Source organism: Aethalodelphis obliquidens, unplaced genomic scaffold (genome assembly GCF_003676395.1).
Source record: "Aethalodelphis obliquidens isolate GAN/ISIS:26980383/991018 unplaced genomic scaffold, ASM367639v1 scaffold25, whole genome shotgun sequence".
Classification (NCBI taxonomy): domain Eukaryota; kingdom Metazoa; phylum Chordata; class Mammalia; order Artiodactyla; family Delphinidae; genus Aethalodelphis; species Aethalodelphis obliquidens.
In genome coordinates, this window is record NW_020837969.1 from 33,278,264 (window position 1) to 33,295,117 (window position 16,854).

The following is a 16,854-nucleotide window of genomic DNA, read 5'->3' on the forward strand; positions in this document are numbered from 1 at the left end:
ATGACATGTCCACATTTATATTTGCCTTGGTACTGCATATTTAAGATTTTTATCACAATTTTAAAAAACAAAAAAGGAAATCATACTGGGTTTACATTACCATTACTGTTAACAAATATAGATTAATTGAAAATTAAAATGTAAAAAATAAGAAAAACCTGTGTTTAAGGAAGGTCTCTGGGAACTAGTCCTGACTTCACCCACATTGTTTTCCCTTCGTCCTCCTTCAAGGTTAATGTTAGCAATCTGGGAGCTCTGCCCCTCAGTCCGTATTAGTGATTTCATATACCTGATTGATTTTTATGACTTCACATATTGTGTTTCTTATGGAACAAAACTGATTTATTCTGTGACGTGGTATTAAAGAAGAATCCTAGTTTTCAGCTCTGCGGAGAGTGAAGGAATAACTCCCAGTAGGATCACACAAGTTATGTTCAGATAGGGTAGCCGGTAACAGCTTCATACATACATTCAGAAAGTTCTGCATCCCAGACAACCGAACTGGAAGTGAGGATGGTGAGTGCTGGGAAAAGGTATTAAGTATCTCAGGGAATGGCCTCATGATGGATACTGAGATCTTGAAGGGGAGTCTAGAATTTGAATAAGTTGTTTAGAATATGAAAGTTAAAAAGGTATATTTTAAATAAAATATAATTGTTAATTTATGTAGCCAAATTAACAGATTTGTCCATTTTATTCAGATCCTTAAATGCTTTAATTCCAAACTGAGTAAAAAGCACATCCTGGGTTTTCTCGTGGGGAGAGTGGAGAATGTTGTGCATTGGGGTCTGTTTGAAACGCAGAGCCATGACCCCAGTTTCCCTGGAGGTGACGGGAGTTGGGAGGTTTGTCTTGCCTTCTGCCTTCTGTGCGGGTTTGCCCAGCGCCTCTGGCGCCTGCTCCGCCTCTCTCCCGGCTCTGTTTCTCCTCCTTCCCTGTTGCCGGCGTCCGCTTCCTCCCGTCATCTCGCTTCCAATCACCGGTGAGACAAAGCTGCCGCACCCAGTTCTTCCTGCTTCTCTGGCCAGGGTTCTTCGCTAGCTTATTAAATGAGAACCGAAACCCTTTTTACCGGATCTACTCGGGGTCCTCATTGTTTACTCCTCCGCGTTTAGAGAGCGCCACAGGTTCTCCCTCCCGTTCAGGTGCCCTGGGCCCGGCAGGTGGGCTCGTCCCCCTTCTAAGCGGGTAGGCCTCCTTCTCCAGTCCTCGGGAAGGACCCCTGCGCTCCTTGGGCCCGCTGTGTGGGCCAGCCGTCAGGAACTTCCCTTAACAAGTGTGCCTGTGAAGAAAAGCAGCGTGGTGGTATGTATTATACCTGGTGTGACTTTCCACCCTAAGAAAGAACAAGTGCTTTTGTGGTTTTCTATTCTAACTAAACCCTCTGATTTCCACATCCCCACGTGAATCAACTGCTACCAATCAATTGCCCTTTTTTTCTTGGAAAATCACTTTATGCATTTGATTCGAAAGGGAAGTATGTATGATTGAGTATGGACGATGCATTCCAAAGATCCATCTCTATTATAATCTATTGTTTGGGTTATTGTAAATTCAGAAAATTAAGCCTTAATTTTTCCAAAAGATTTGTACCTAATTGTTGGAACTTAAATGTCTCTAAGATTTTAATCTATCATGAGCAGAGTGAACGTTCCTAATTGTGCCTTATGTCGTCAGGTAACAAATTCTGCGCGATGAAATTTTCTTTTGTGAGGGTGTGTTCCATTATTTTTTCACTGATTACTTTTTTTCCGTGTTACGTAGGGAATGACTCTGCATAAAAAGGCGGCAGAAGACAGACTTGCTAGTACAGGTTCGGGGCAGTCATTCCTGGCGAGGCAGAGACAAGCCACCAGCACGAGAAGGTCTTACCCGGGCCACGTCCAGCCAGCCACAGCAAGGTAGACAAGTCCTGCCATTAGAATAAAAAACACCCCGCATTCAAAGCATACTTCTGTTACATATAACATTTCAGGAAATTCAGCCAGCTTATATTTTGTCTGTATTTCATGTATTTAGTTGTTTTCCATTTGAGGACTTTCTCTCTTCTGTATCTATAATGTTTTAGTTTCTTGGTCCTTTATTTTGTAGTCCTTTTGGTTCCTTTTAACGTGCCAAAAAATTTTTAAATGCCCAATTAAAAGTGTTGTATATTAGTGTAGTACTTTTCTTTGTATGAAAATGTCCTTTCCCCAATGGTGTAGGCTTTGTAATGAATTAGATTTTCTGCCAATAATTGATATACAATTTATATTCTTTATTGTGTCTCTGTGTTACCATGCTTTCTAAGAATGTCTTTGTTTAAAGGGAATTAATCTTTTTATGATGTATTAATCTGTGTTTTCAATTGTTTTCCAAATGCACTTCAAATAACTTGCATACTTACTATGTAAAATGGTTGGCAAGTGCACTTTTTGCAAAGACATAAATACATTGGCAGAGGTGCTAATCAGATCTTACCTAAGGCACCTGATAGAACTATTTAGAGGGAAAAACTGAGTTTTCACATTGTTTTATAGGAAATTAAATTTGTCCAAAGATTTGGAAACTATTTTTAAAACATAAATAGAATTTCATTATTTCCTACTATCTTATTTGCTGGCAGAAGTGAATGCACTGGTTAGGTTATTTGGGGAGAAGTTACAGAAGAAAAAAAATCAGGCAGTGTGTTCATTTTTCTTCTTTTTTTGGAATATCACAGTAACTGAGGATCAGATTCTAGCAATGGGCTGACATTTCGTTGCAACTGCCCTCCACATATAAAAGTATATAAAAGATGTATTTTTTATATACTTATGAGTCATAGGTGGCCTTACCTTTGGGGTAATTTCCTTGTTGACTTGCACCTCATTTGTCTTACTTATTCCTTAACATAAAACCTGCTATTTCTCAATAATTCCTAATACTTAACATCTTAGTATCAGTCGTTAGGATCAATAAGTGACTTCTTGTGTCTGATGTTATGACAGGTGGCTGTCGTATTTTTTCTTAATTCTATGTACTAGTCTAAGAGTTTGCTACTGAGTAGATTCTCTTGGGTATTTGGTTGCCCCAAAGTGCTTACATTTGTTGACAGATTATAAACTATGTTTATTTACATTGATGAATGGCTGTCAAGTAATAATGATTGTAAAGCACTTTGACTATATAAGGTGCTATATAAATGCAAAATGTCATTCATTTGATCATGAAATGTCTCTGCCTAACTTTCCATATTGGCCCCAAATTATATTTCAGTTCCCCTCCAGCCTTTTTCTTGCACCATAGCCCAGAGCCCAGTAAAGCAAAAATTTACTGAAACTAGGTCGATCATTTGTTTTCGGTTTTGGATAGGTCACCTATTAAGAAGATTTTATTTCATATACTTGCTATTTAGAAGTTCAGGTTTCATTTAGTTTTGTGTATTAAATACAAATGAGTAACTTTAAATCAAGCTAAACATAATCAAGAATTTTCAGAAACTATATTCCAGTGTTTGATTTTAAATCCTTATTTCCTTTTTTTTAATAAGAAATCGACCTAAAGACTATTTTAGGTGTTTTCATTTGTCCTCAGAAACTGTACTTGAAGAAAGGTATTAGAATATACACAGAAATGACTCCATGCATTGTGCTAATTTTTTACATTAAGTACAGAAGTCTGAGCTCAGTGTGAGTGCTTCTGCCTGGTAAGAAGAAAAGCAGGAAGACTTAGTAGTAATGGAGAGAACCAGCGAGTGGAATGCATCGTGGGGTTTCAGGAGGGCAAGCAGACCTAATCAACATAGAAAGTTTTGACAATGAAAGATTAAAAATGATTTAAGATGGGTAACCCTCCCCCACCTCCACCCCTCCCCATCCCTTTATTTCACAAATCAGAGTAAGGATCCAACAGTTTTAAAACAGGGCATGAACACTCACCTTGGTAAAATTAAAATTATTGGGAAATATAGCTGCAAAATAAGATAGATGAAAATCAGAGTCCATGAGCTGTTTGTTAAATGGATTATATCCCATGAGAGGAGAGGTTTTAATTTTAGTTCTCTATTTACTGTCCCAGTCCTGGTCTCCTACCCATCCCCCTGCTCAGATATGTTTCTCTGAATGGGAGAGGAAAGTGCCAAGCTTTTAGAAAGAAGTTTTCCGTCTTATTTTTCTTCAGCATGCCATTATTTTGGTGCTTACGTTCGTAAGTTTCACTCACCTTTACAGTATGTTTAAATTTTAGTATATTGCTTTCGTTCCATAGCAGAAACTTTATTTCTAAACATTCTGTGATGTTTTCTTAAAAGTCAGGAATAGAACTTTGCTGTCCCAGTGAGGACCCCGTTTCCTTTGCTCAGCTTTGGACAGGATTTTTACATTTCTCTTTCTCTGGCGATGACGCTGGGCACACTGTGGAGTCAGCACAGAGTTAGTGCGCTAAGGTTGGGGTTGAGCCATCACCCCCTGTCTGAGTTCTTGTGAACAAAAAGCTTATTTTCTGTTTTCCCTCTAACCAGGGTGAGAAAATACAGAGTTAATAACTAAAGACTACAAAAGCATGAAATTTATATTCTGCAGTGTGTATTTAAGAAGTTTGTAAAGGGGAAAAAAATCCAGCAAATATTATGCTTACCGCATCTTAAAAAGAGAGTACGTAATACAGCTGTACGTATCTTTAAAAAACTTGCAAAAACCCGATCATACCTTTTTTAGTATTTGTCTGATTATTTAATAATAACCAAGAAAAAGAAGTACCAAAACAAAGGCTCCATTTTCTAAAATTGATCAGCATTGAATTATTTCTGTTTGATGGCCCAGCCTGGTAAAATTGGCTAACGAGATGATTCATTATAATAAGGATAATACTGTCTGCTGTTATTTTGTTACGGTCTTACTGCTTTGTCTGTATGATAAAAGCTCAGTTGTACAAACTTGAGCTAAATGTTTCCAGTCAGAAACATCAGCCCATATATATCAGCAGTCTTCAGCAAGGCATGAAAACCGGTGCTGTGCAAACAAACCAGCAGTAAGTGATTGTGAGGGGAAGGGGGATTTAGGTTGAAGAAAAGGTACATTTTATTTTTGAGCTATTTTACTCACACTTCCTTTTCAACTGCAGTTTTATTTATTCATATCTAATGATATGAAATATTTTGTAGTGTCTCTTGTGCTCCGACAAGCATTCATCTTAAAGATAACACCGTGTTGAAAACTTGAAAATCTTTATTCTGATATAAGAATTTACTTGAAATAAAATTCTAAATTTTTGAATTTATCCCAGCTCCCTGCATTTAATCTCCAGTGATCCAGATCTCAGACTCCAGGAGTGTTACACTTTTCCCCAGTTGGAACACATGAGGTTTATCTGAAAAAGCATCCACAACCCACAGATAGTGTAAACCTAGTTAGTTTACAGCTACTGGGATAAGAACCTGTGATCCTAAAGGGAGAGGAAGGTGCTTGGCATCTTGCTTTTTGCTAGGGGCAGAATAACAACATGCTTCTTGTTGTCTGTTCATTCAACTATGGGAGCATGTTTTGACTTTTTATCCTTATATTACAAAGTGACTCTTTGCCTAGAAATGGCTGTTGAACTGATGCAGGATTGTACTCCTTAACAGTGAGCAGGAGTCTTACCCTTACAGGGTAGGAAGGACTGAACAGAACAAAATAAGATGGGATCTCAGAATCTTTGAAAATTACTTTAGCATGTTTTAAAATTTTTCCCTTTTTATATGTTAAAAGGGCTTTTCCGTTCAATAATGATAATCTCTTTTCCTATAGTCCCAACTGTCAAAATGGCAGCTTATTTTAGTAGATGTGCAACCCAGTTTCACTACATTTAGAAAGCAATTTCAGAGTTAATTCTTTGTAACTATAATGATTCGAATATTTTGTATCATGAAGTTTTTATATGAGGGAGGCCATTCTCAATGTATCTGTCATCCAGTTTTTTACTTTGTATAAAGCATATTTAAATAATAATTGGTATATGTTTATTTTATGGAAAAATTTGAAAATATTTTAGTGTCCAATTTAAGCAAGATAATTTTATTGTTCTAAAGTTGTGCAATAAATACTGTTTCTTTCTCAGAAGCCTAAAAAACATAAAATAATTTGCTACCGACACAGCTAATTTCTGCCCCTCCCCATCCCCCTAAATCACGGAAGTATCAATATTTATCTCCCTTTTTATAAATGAAGGACAGCACAAATATGATGACATCCATCTCTTTTAAATCACTGATTATGTTCTTGGAAAATACGTACTCATAATTTTGTTTTTAAGCAGCCTTTTATCAATCCAATTCCCATGTATTTATAAATATAAAAACTTTAAAACTTATATTTAATGTTATCTTGAAGTATGCTTGAATTCTTCACACTGCACTTAAAATGATAGAGAAAGGGACATTAGTTTATTTGAGAAGTAAGAGACCCGAAGCTAATTATGGCAAGTATATGAGTTTTAGCAGTTGTGGTCTGTGGATGTTTCCTAACAATTCTATTTCAGCAATTACGTCTCTTTTCAGTATTTTTCTGCTTTCTAACATTTTCCAATAATATTCTGTGAGATAGGTTTGTATGCTGTATATAAGTGAACTTAGAAATCGGAAAGTAACCGAAGGCTGTCAAGGCAGATCCATTCCTAGTGAGTAGAATCGATTATCGGGAAAAGAAGAGGCCTAATTTTGAACAAATATCCAGGCAGATAGAAGTGCTAACACTATTAAACCTATACTTGTCTTAACAAATGTTCCTAAGGTAATAGTTCACATAAAATCTCCTGATTTTATTACATGATCATTCAATAAAAAAGAGCAGACAAAAAATAATTTATATTCTAATTGTCCTTCCCTTCAGTGGACATTAACTGGGCACACAGTATTAACTGTACATGTTTATGAGTGGAGGGGAAAGCATCTATTTTCATTTTGAAACTGTTAACCCATTACTAAATCTAAGATAGTGATTTAAAGCCATGAGGATAGGATGATCTGATGAGATGGGAAGAAATCTGTGGTGGCTGAAACTCACTACCAACTTCCTAGCAGTTATCTAGGTCCGCTGCTGTGTCTGGTTTGCAAACCATGTCTCCCTTAATTATACGTAGTAGCCCCACAGAAAATTTTGTTTAAAATGAAGACAAGGGCTTCCCTGGTGGCGCAGTGGTTGAGAATCTGCCTGCTAATGCAGGGGACACGGGTTCGAGCCCTGGTCTGGGAGGATCCCACATGCCACGGAGCACCTGGGCCCGTGAGCCACAACTACTGAGCCTGCGCGTCTGGAGCCTGTGCTCCGCAACAAGAGAGGCCACGATAGGCCCGTGCACCGCGATGAAGAGTGGCCCCCGCTTGCCACAACTAGAGATAGCCCTCGCACAGAAACGAAGACCCAACACAGCAAAAATAAATTAATTAATAAACTCCTACCCCCAACATCTTCTTTAAAAAAAAAAAAAATGAAGAGTAGACTTCATGTGTGTGTGTGTGTGTGTGTGTGTGTGTGTGTGTGTGTGTGTGTATTCAAGGAGAGCCTTTATATACCTAATACATCACTGCCAGGCTCTGAATTAGATGTTTAGGGTCTGCAGATGAAATCATCAGAGAAGGTGTCCGTACCCTCAAAATTTAAGGACAGTGGGGCTATCAAATATCCTAAATTATATTGACTCAGAGCTTAAAAGAATAATTAAATATCACGAGAAGAGCAATCTCAAAGTGAGAAAAAGAAAATTAGCAAAGCATGCTGAGGCTTTAATGTGTGTGGGAGACTTCTGCGCAGGCACCGTTGCCTTAGAGATCTCCAAATTGACAAAGGAAAATAATTTGATTAGCATTGATATTGTAAAAGTTATAAAAGGAACTCATGTTTATTCTCGGTGTATTTGTCAACCTATGGACAGTGATTACTGTATATACAATCTATAGGGTGTTTATTTTATAGATGTCACTATTAGAGATGAATGTCTTAATATTATTTACTACTTCTAGTCACTTATGTATTATTTATACTTTACTGCAAGATTCACAGCACTTTACTAATATTAGATAATTATTTTCCTTCTACCTTTCTGTGGCATTTTCTACTTACATCTTTTCCACTGGGGATCTTCTCCTTATTTTGGAACACTCACTAAGAAAAATGTAAAAGATTGCCCAAATAAATAGGCTATGTACTGTTCCTGAAATGTTTAAAGTCAGATCTGAAGTTCTAAGTCTAGAACTCTCTTTGAAGCTGGGTTAGGGCTACTAGGCATGAATTACATTTTATATTTCACATTAATAAGACTCATAAGTTAGTACTCATGAAGCCAAGTTCTCTCAAATGCAGACACACTTAAAACTTTTTGTTGAAAACAAAAGTTGCATTAATACAAAGTAAACAGTCTTCTGGTTAATCAGAAGATGCTCTTACCTGCCATTTACCTGTCTCCTAAAATACAAATCTGCAAACTGTCCTTCACTTTCATAGTTTCTTCAACATTGCATGTACTCAAACACAGGAGAAACAAAGCCAGGTTCCAGGAGCTGTGAAGTCCAAGAATCTGGAAAATGGTGGGGGTGAGGTGATGGGAAAAGGCAGACACTAACAAGGGCAGGATGCTACAAAAATAGTCTGAGTTCTACTATAACGTATGCTTTATGAACTTGGCCGTTTTCTTAAGTTCAAATATAGCAGAGTTTTCAGCTGATTCTTTTAAGAGATGCTTTGAGGAGTCAGGACTCCTCCGCTTGTACTTGAGTATATCTGTATTCCAACCCTAGTCAAAAGAGAGTGAGATATTTGTTGTTACATAAACACTGACACAGATGATTGCTGCCAAAGAATAGGGAGATTTGCTCATAAGAACTTTCTCTTAAAGTTTTTTATTTTGCGTTTCTGGATGAGAGAAATGCTTTTATGGTGTGAAAAGTTTCTGTAGTGCTTTCTTCTGCGTTACCCTCTGCTCTGCTGGTATGCTTGGCGTGGGCAGGTCACCTAGAAGAGAGAAGCACAAATAGAGAAGGCTAGACTCTGACCTTTGAGGGAAGGGCCACTTTCATCCTCCCCGAGTAAAAAAATAAAAATGAAACACACCTGTACACACACACACACACAGTCACACTCACACACAAGGACGAAATGGTAAGTGGGTAAGTCACCTTCTAAATGTCTGTAGCATCCGTTGGCTGCTTGTTAATCTAGTTAAGAGTAGATTCTAGACCTGCGTTGTCCAATTCACTAGCCAGTTCACAGCCACATGTGCTAATTTAAATTAAGTAAAGTGAAGAATTCAGTTCCCCAATCCGCCAGCCACATTTCGAGTGCTCAGAAGCCACCTGTGGAAAGTGTGTTACCATTTTGGACAGCACAGATATAGAACATTTCCATCTTTGCAGAAAATGCTTTTGACAGTGCTGTGGTGCCCAAAGAGAGAATAAGGACAAAATAAAGATACTCAGTTGACTAATGACACTCTTGGATTTTACCGGCATCGTTAAAGAAAGCTATTTTTCTTATAAAAATTAATACCAGCCCTTTTTAAAGACCCTGGAAAAATCAAAACCCCATTCTTTGAAACTAGTTTTCAATGTATTTTTTAAACAGATTCTTAGCACTTTACTTTTTAAGTGATATTATTAAATAACTTCATAGATCATAACTTAGTATCTTCAGGTTTTCTCCGTTTTTAAGTAGTCTTTTAAAATTGATGATACATAGTTTCTAACATTTATCCAGCAGAAACTGATGAATGCTTAACTTACTTACAAGTAAAAGTTGATAAACATCATATTCCTCTGTTTTGTTACCTTTAAATCTTTCTATTCTGTTACTTTTTTTTTTTTTTTTTTTGCGGTACGCGGGCCTCTCACTGTTGTGGCCTCTCCTATTGCGGAGCACAGGCTCCGGACGCACAGGCTCAGCGGCCATGGCTCACGGGCCCAGCCGCTCCGCGGCATGTGGGAATCTTCCCAGAACGGGGCACGAACCCGTGTCCCCAGCATCGGCAGGTGGACTCTCAACCACTGCGCCACCAGGGAAGCCCTATTCTGTTACTTTTAAATCTGAATAGATCTAAGGAGAGTTGCCAACAGTTTTTTTTTGTTTCTGCCCCTAAAATCACATTTGATCATCTTCTACCTTAAAGGTTTATCAAGATCCAAATAGTTTCTTTGATTTTCTTCATAGTTTCTTGCTCTTAATTACTTAGATTATGAATCAAATTAAGTTTAATGTATGAAGCAAAGATTTTATTCCAGCAACTTAATGAAACATTTTTTTAAGATTTATTAATTGACTTGGCCTATTACTAAAGTGCTTAACATAACTAAAAGGATCTACACAAATGCATCTTTGAATCTTTTAATGAATGTAAGAGACTAATCATAACTCTTTGGAGTCAGCTTGGTACTTAGTGAAAACTATCCCGTTAGGAAGTCAGATGCTTTCCTCTTCGTTTTTAAATTTTTTAATCAAGCAGCAGACTTGATCCAGTAGTGTCAAATTCCAAGCAAATATAATGAAATTCTTATTGTTATTCAAGTACAGATGAGTAAATGGTGTGATTTGAGTTTGTTTTATTATTTTCATGGTGGTCTAATGTGTGTTCTACAGAGACTCATTTTACTAGTTAAGGGAGATTTTCAATGTGCTTGAAATAAGAAAGAACATGCTAGTATAAATACAGGAAATGACTGTACACAAATGCCAATCAATCATTTGGGGGCTTTTAAATTTTTTAATAGTAGGCTTTTGGTTTTTTTAATAGCCTTAGTTATTTAAAATTCAGATGCACTGAAATGCCATTGCTGTCACTAGCTGTTTACAGATTATGTGTAATTCATAAAGCTTTGTACTCAGAAGAATAATTTCCAGGTTTACTCTTGTTTTGCAGTTTTCATGTTTTGACAATTGCCCCACCATTTATAACACTCTATTTCTGGTTGTGTAATGAATGGTAAAATTCAAACATATCTAATTTAATAATTTGCCTTATTTTGATTAACAAATTCTATCAAAGATTTGGGGATAGAAAGAGGCTTCTTTTTCCTATAGTATTTTTTAAACTTTTCAGATGAGCTGGAAAACACCTTAGTACATTGGAGTTGGAGTTGTACTGGTTACAATCCCAGCTCTAAAGCCTTATACTCATGTCTTAAGTATTACTGATTGTTCTGTGAATTGTTAGTTTGATATTTGACATTGTAGTTATCCACCTTGCAGTTTAGCCTTTGTAAAAAGGAGATTGCTAGGTATGTTCTTATTTCTGGTTGACTATTGAATTCGTAATTTCATGATTTCATTTTTAGTCATAATCCAAAAAGGAAATCCACGTGGAACTCTAAATTTCTCTCTCACCTCACAAATGGAATCAATACAGTTTTAACAACATTGTACATAAATGGCATCCAAGCAGTTTTCCATCTGTTTGCCAAGTTTACCAATCATTTACTCTGTGTTCGACTTGTGGGTTTTCTCACTATTTTTCTGAGGTAAATGACTTGTGAGAAATTTTCACCAAAATCGCAAAAACGTAAAGTCCAAGAAATCACCAGAAGACAGATTTTTAATTTTTTGAAATCTTATATTGTATTTCCTTTTGATATCACTTACTCATTTTAATTTTATGACTGCCAACTTGTTATGGTATTAATTATATGTATATGTTTATATGTATGCATATAGTATATGTATATGAAGAATAAAGTTAAGATTTGGTCAAACTATATTTTCCCATTCAAGTACAAAAATGTTTTCAAGGCTGCAGAAAGTGTACAGTTGTCATACAAGTTGTAAATAAAGACTTGTATAAAAATTCAGCTTAGATTTTTTCTGCTCTTAGGCCGTACAAACGCATGTTTAATAATTGTCTAATAGTATCCATCCGCTTGCCATACTGTCCTGTCAGTTTAGATATTATGCCGCTGACTGGCTGTAAATCAGGAATAGTCTTTGAGTTTCTTCCCAGTACCTAGGATAAGTTTTGTTTTGATTTAGGCTGGTTCACAATGTGTGTAAGCTGACTGTCCAAAGTTCTGAGGGATAAAAGGTAAACATGGCTTCTCCCCTCTTACCACAGACAGTCCAGCAAGAACCAATGGTAGGTACTTACATTCTTTCACAATATAAGGCATTATTGTTGAAGCACCCTGTTTAAGCCATAGATGCCCCTTTTCCTGCCTGTCGACCCTTAAAATTCACCCTTTTCCCCCACCTCCACCCTAGACATGATTGAAATATGGCATCTTCAGTGTCACGTAAAGTGGCAGCAGCAGTGGAGAAATCGATTATACTCACATTAAAATAATTCCAGAGTGAAGTTAGCACCAATATTTAAAAACAAATAAACCTAGTATGCACGTAACCAAAATAGTGCCCACTTTAATTTGCATTTAATATGACATTTTAATGTCAGAAAGAGAAATGTAAGTGTTCTTCACTCATTAGTATGGAGGTAACCGTATTAAGTTTAGCCTTTATTGAGTGTCTGCCCTGGGTATTGAATGTTGAAGCAAAGGAGAAGGGGATGAGAAGGTAGGTAAATAACAAAAATTAAAGCAGCTGCCTTGAAATAGCTGTGTGATCAAATGGGGCACAACACAGGAAAGTTCCCACCTGGAGTGTGTCCCAGCCAGAAGCCCCCGGTCGGCCTCGAGCGCCATTCCGGTCATTCCTGCAGTGCAGACTACTGCACAGTGTCGTGGGTTTAACGATGATGTGCTCTCCCGGGGCTGGGCACAGCCCCAGCTGCTCTCTGTCGGGCCCCTCATTCGCTCCCAGCTAGGTGATGGCTGAGACTAGAGTCATCCGAAGACTGTTCTCACATGTGGTACCCAGACTGGGGTGGACAGAGTGCCCAAGAGTGATCAGGCCGCTCCCCACACAACCTCCCGACGTGGCCAGCTGGACACACACAGTGGAGTCACGGGGGAGAGGGACTTCCTAGATGCAGCTGGCTTCCCCCAAGCAGGAGTGCTGAGAAACCCTGCGGAAATCTCCAAATCTCGTCAGCACCCAGCCTCGGAAACTGCACAGCATCAGTTCTCTTTTATTTGTCAGGGTTGTCACAGATAAGACCAGATCCAAGGGGCTGACCCTCCACCTCCCAGTGGAGGAATGACCCACTTACCACAGCTGCATTGTCTGGATTCAGAGAGAAGTAACACTTCTGCCATGAAGATCATACTCCTGAAATCAGGATATTTCCCCGTTTTCTAATCCCTGTGCCAAGCACACCCACAGGGGTACAGAACCACCAGGTACGTAACTACACTGTGAACAAAAGCTAAAAGTTTGAAGCCACAAAAACATGCACTTCTTTTAACAGGTATCTAATTGTATTGTAACATGAGCTCTAAAATGTTTCTACTCCCTACTTTGGCAGTTAATTTCTGAGACTGTATTTTAAGGGAATTGTCCAAAATATGAGCGTCTCTGTGTAGTGAGATGAACTCTCCGTGCTCCTAGCCAAAGCCCCCCATTTGTACGATGGCTTCTCCTAAAGGACTTGTTTCCAGAGATTTCCCCCACTTCCCGGTCTGGCATTTTCAGGTTTTTCTGCTCTACTGAATCATTCCTATTAACATACAAACATGCTGTTATTTCTCATATCTTCGACCTGTCTTTATTAATGAATTATTGTTAATTTTTAAACTGCATATCCTTTTAAAATTTATTTATTTTTGGCTGCATTGGGTCTTTGTTGCTGCACGTGGACTTTTCTAGTTGTGGCGAGCAGGGGCTACTCTTCATTGTGGTACGCGGGCTTCTCATTGCGGTGGCTTCTCTTGGTGCAGAGCACAGGCTCTAAGCACACGGGCTTCAGTAGTTGTGGCACGCGGGCTCAGTAATTGTGGCGCATGGGTTTAGTTGCTCTGCGGCATGTGGGATCTTCCCAGACCAGGGCTCGAACATGTGTCCCCTGCATTGGCAGGCGGATTCTTAACCACTGCACCACCAGGGAGGGCCTAAACTGCATACTTTTAAGCATGCAGTTTAATAATTTTTGAGATGTATATACTCATGATGAACCCATCACGACGATCAAAATAATGTGCATATCCATCACCCCAGAAAGTTCTCTCAGGCCCCCTGGTAATTGCCCCAGGCCCTCCCAGTTCCTCTACGCCCACCCGTATCCCTGGACAACCACATCTGCTTTCTGACGCTGTAGACTACTTTGTGTAGTTAGGGTACAATTTTGTGTAAATGGAATCCTGCAGTATGTACTCATTTTTGTCTGGCTACTTCTACTCAGCATTATTTAAGGTTTATCCATATTATGTGTCTCCACAGTTCATTCCTTTTTATTGCCGAGTGGTATTTCACTGTGTGGATATGGCACGGCTTGTTTATTCATTTGCCTGCTCATTAGCATTTGAGTGCTTCCAGTTTGGGGCTGTCACAAATGAAGCTTTGTATGGGCATGTGCTTGGGTGAACACCTGGAGTGGAATGGCTGGGTCCCATGGTAGGTTTAGATACTGTTCAATACATTTATGCTTATTACCGATTTTGGCTTAATTTTTGTATATGGTGCAGTGCAAGGTATGGACTGTAGGGGTTTTTTGTTTATTGGGGTAGGCATATAGAACGATCCAGCACCATTTGTTGAAATTATCTTTTCTGCACTGAAATGCATTTTACAACTTCGTTGAAAATCAGTTCTCTTTATGAGTCTTATTTCTGGATGTCGGCTGTTACACTGATCTGTATCTTGACACCAGTAATACCCCATCTTGATTATTGCAGCTTTAAAGAAGTGTTGAAGCCACGTAATGTAAACCCTCCATCTTTTTTCTATTTCAAAGTTGTTTTAACTGTTTATATCCTTTGCATTACCTACCATATGAATTTTAGAAGCAGCTCATCAATTTCTACAGAACAAAACCTGCTGGGATTTTGACTGGGATTGCATTAAATCTATATAGATCAACTGAGAGAATTAATAACTTAATATTGAGTTTTCCATCCAATTATTTAGGTTTTCTTTAATTTCTCTCATCAGTGTTTTACAGTTTTCAGTGTACATGTTTTTCATATCTATTGTCAGATTTATCCTAAGTATTTCTTTATTTTTGATGCTGTTGTAAATGGTATTTTTTTAATTTTAATTTCCAGTTTCATGCTAGCACATAGAGATACATTTGAACTATCTTTTGGTTTACTTAATTTTCTGTTTTTTTTTTTTTTGTTTTGATTTCTATTTCAATTGTATCCATTCTGATCTTTATTATTTCCTTTCTTCAACTTACTTTAGTTTTCATTTGCTCTTTTTCTAGTTTCTCAAGGTAAAAACTGAGATTATTAGTTTAAAACCTTTCTTATTTTCTACTATAGGCCTTTAGTGCTAAAAATTTCCTTCTCATTACTACCTTAGCTGCATTGTACAGATTTTTATATGCTATGTTTCTCTTCTCATCCAGTTCAGAATACTTTCTGATTTTCATTTTCACTTCATCTTTGACTCATGGGTTATTTAAAAGTGTGTTATTTACTTTTTAAGATTTGAGGATTTTCCAAGAATTTTTCTGTTAGTGATTTCTAATTTAATTCCGTCATAGTTAGAGAACATGTTTTGTATGGCAGGAATCCTTTTGAATTTATTGAGATTTGTTTTATGGCCTAGGATAATGTCTATCTTGGTAAATATTTTGTGTGCACTTGAAAAGAACTTTCAAGAATTCCGCCAATGTTAGCTGGAGTGTTCTATAAATGTTGATTAGATGAAGTTAGTTGAGAGTGCGCTTTAAGTCTTCTAGAGCATTACTGATTTTTCTATCTACTTTTCCTATCAGTTATTGAGAGAGAGATGTTGAAATCTGACTACAATTATGGACTTGTCTATTTCTGCTTGTAGTTTTTGCTTTGTCCATTTTGAAACTATTATTAGGTGCATAAATTTTTATACTCAATATGTCTTTTTGATGAATTGATTCACCCTTTGTCATGAAATGATCCTCTTTATCTCTGCTAATTTTCTCTAATCTAAAATATACTTTGTTATTGTTATGGACACTTCACCTTTCTCTTAATTAATGTTAATATGTCTTCTTACATCTTTGTACTTTTTCTTTCATCTTATTTTTAACTTACTTGTGTCTTTAAAGTGGATTTCTTGTAGGGAGCACATATTTGGTCTTCTTTTTTATCCAGCCTGACAATCTCTGCCTTTTAATTCTGTCTTCAAGTCATTTACATTTAGTATAATTATTGATCTGATTAGGTTTAAAATTTACCTTCTTGCTATTTATTTTCTATTTGTCCTCTCTATTCTTCATTCCTTTTTTTTTTCTGCCTTCTTTTGGAACAATTGGGTATTTTTTATGATTCCATTTTATCTCCTTTGTTGACTTATTTGTTATAACTCATTTGTGTTATGTTAGTTGTTGCTGTAGGGTTTATAGTATACTTCTTTAATTTATCACACTTTAATTTCAAGTGATATTATACTCCTTCAAGTATAATAGCATAAGAACCTTCAGTAGTGTACTTCCATTTCATCCTTCTAGACTTTATGCTAGTACACTTTAATTCTACATTTGCTATAAGCCCACAATACATTCTTGTTTTTACTTTAAGCAGTGAATTATCTTTTAAAGAGAATTGTATAATAAGAAAAAAATGGCCTTTTGTATTTTCCATTACAGTTATCATTTATGGTGCCTTTTTTCTTTTGTGTAGATCCAGAATTCTATTTTTATAATTTCCTTCTGGATGCCCTTCAATATTTCTTGTACTGAAAATCTACTGATGATGAATTCTTTCAAATTTTATATATCTGAAAATGTCCACTTTGCCACCATTTTTGAAAGAAATTTTCACTGGGTGTTTTCTTTCAGTTGTTTAAACGGTTGTTCCACTTTCCTTTACCTTATATTTTTTCTATATTAGTTGTCTATAGCTAC

The 16,854-nt window shown here is 37.1% G+C and overlaps 1 protein-coding gene across 6 annotated transcripts in view; it reads left to right on the forward strand.

Annotated features, from left to right (window-relative positions):
* Nucleotides 1–16,854, forward strand: part of HOOK3 (hook microtubule tethering protein 3) — a 129,107-nt gene that overhangs the window by 92,953 nt on the left and 19,300 nt on the right. For 3 of the 6 annotated variants that reach the window (XR_003436295.1, XR_003436297.1, XM_027122948.1), the window contains one exon: nucleotides 1,765–1,901. Coding sequence is in view for 3 of the 6 variants with exons in the window: in XM_027122948.1 (XP_026978749.1) it covers nucleotides 1,765–1,901 (137 nt within the window). In the remaining 3 variants the exon portion in view is untranslated. Of the gene's footprint in view, nucleotides 1–1,764; nucleotides 5,949–13,007; nucleotides 13,208–16,854 lie in introns of those variants that run through there. The other 3 variants (XM_027122951.1, XM_027122950.1, XR_003436296.1) reach the window with 2 other exon arrangements.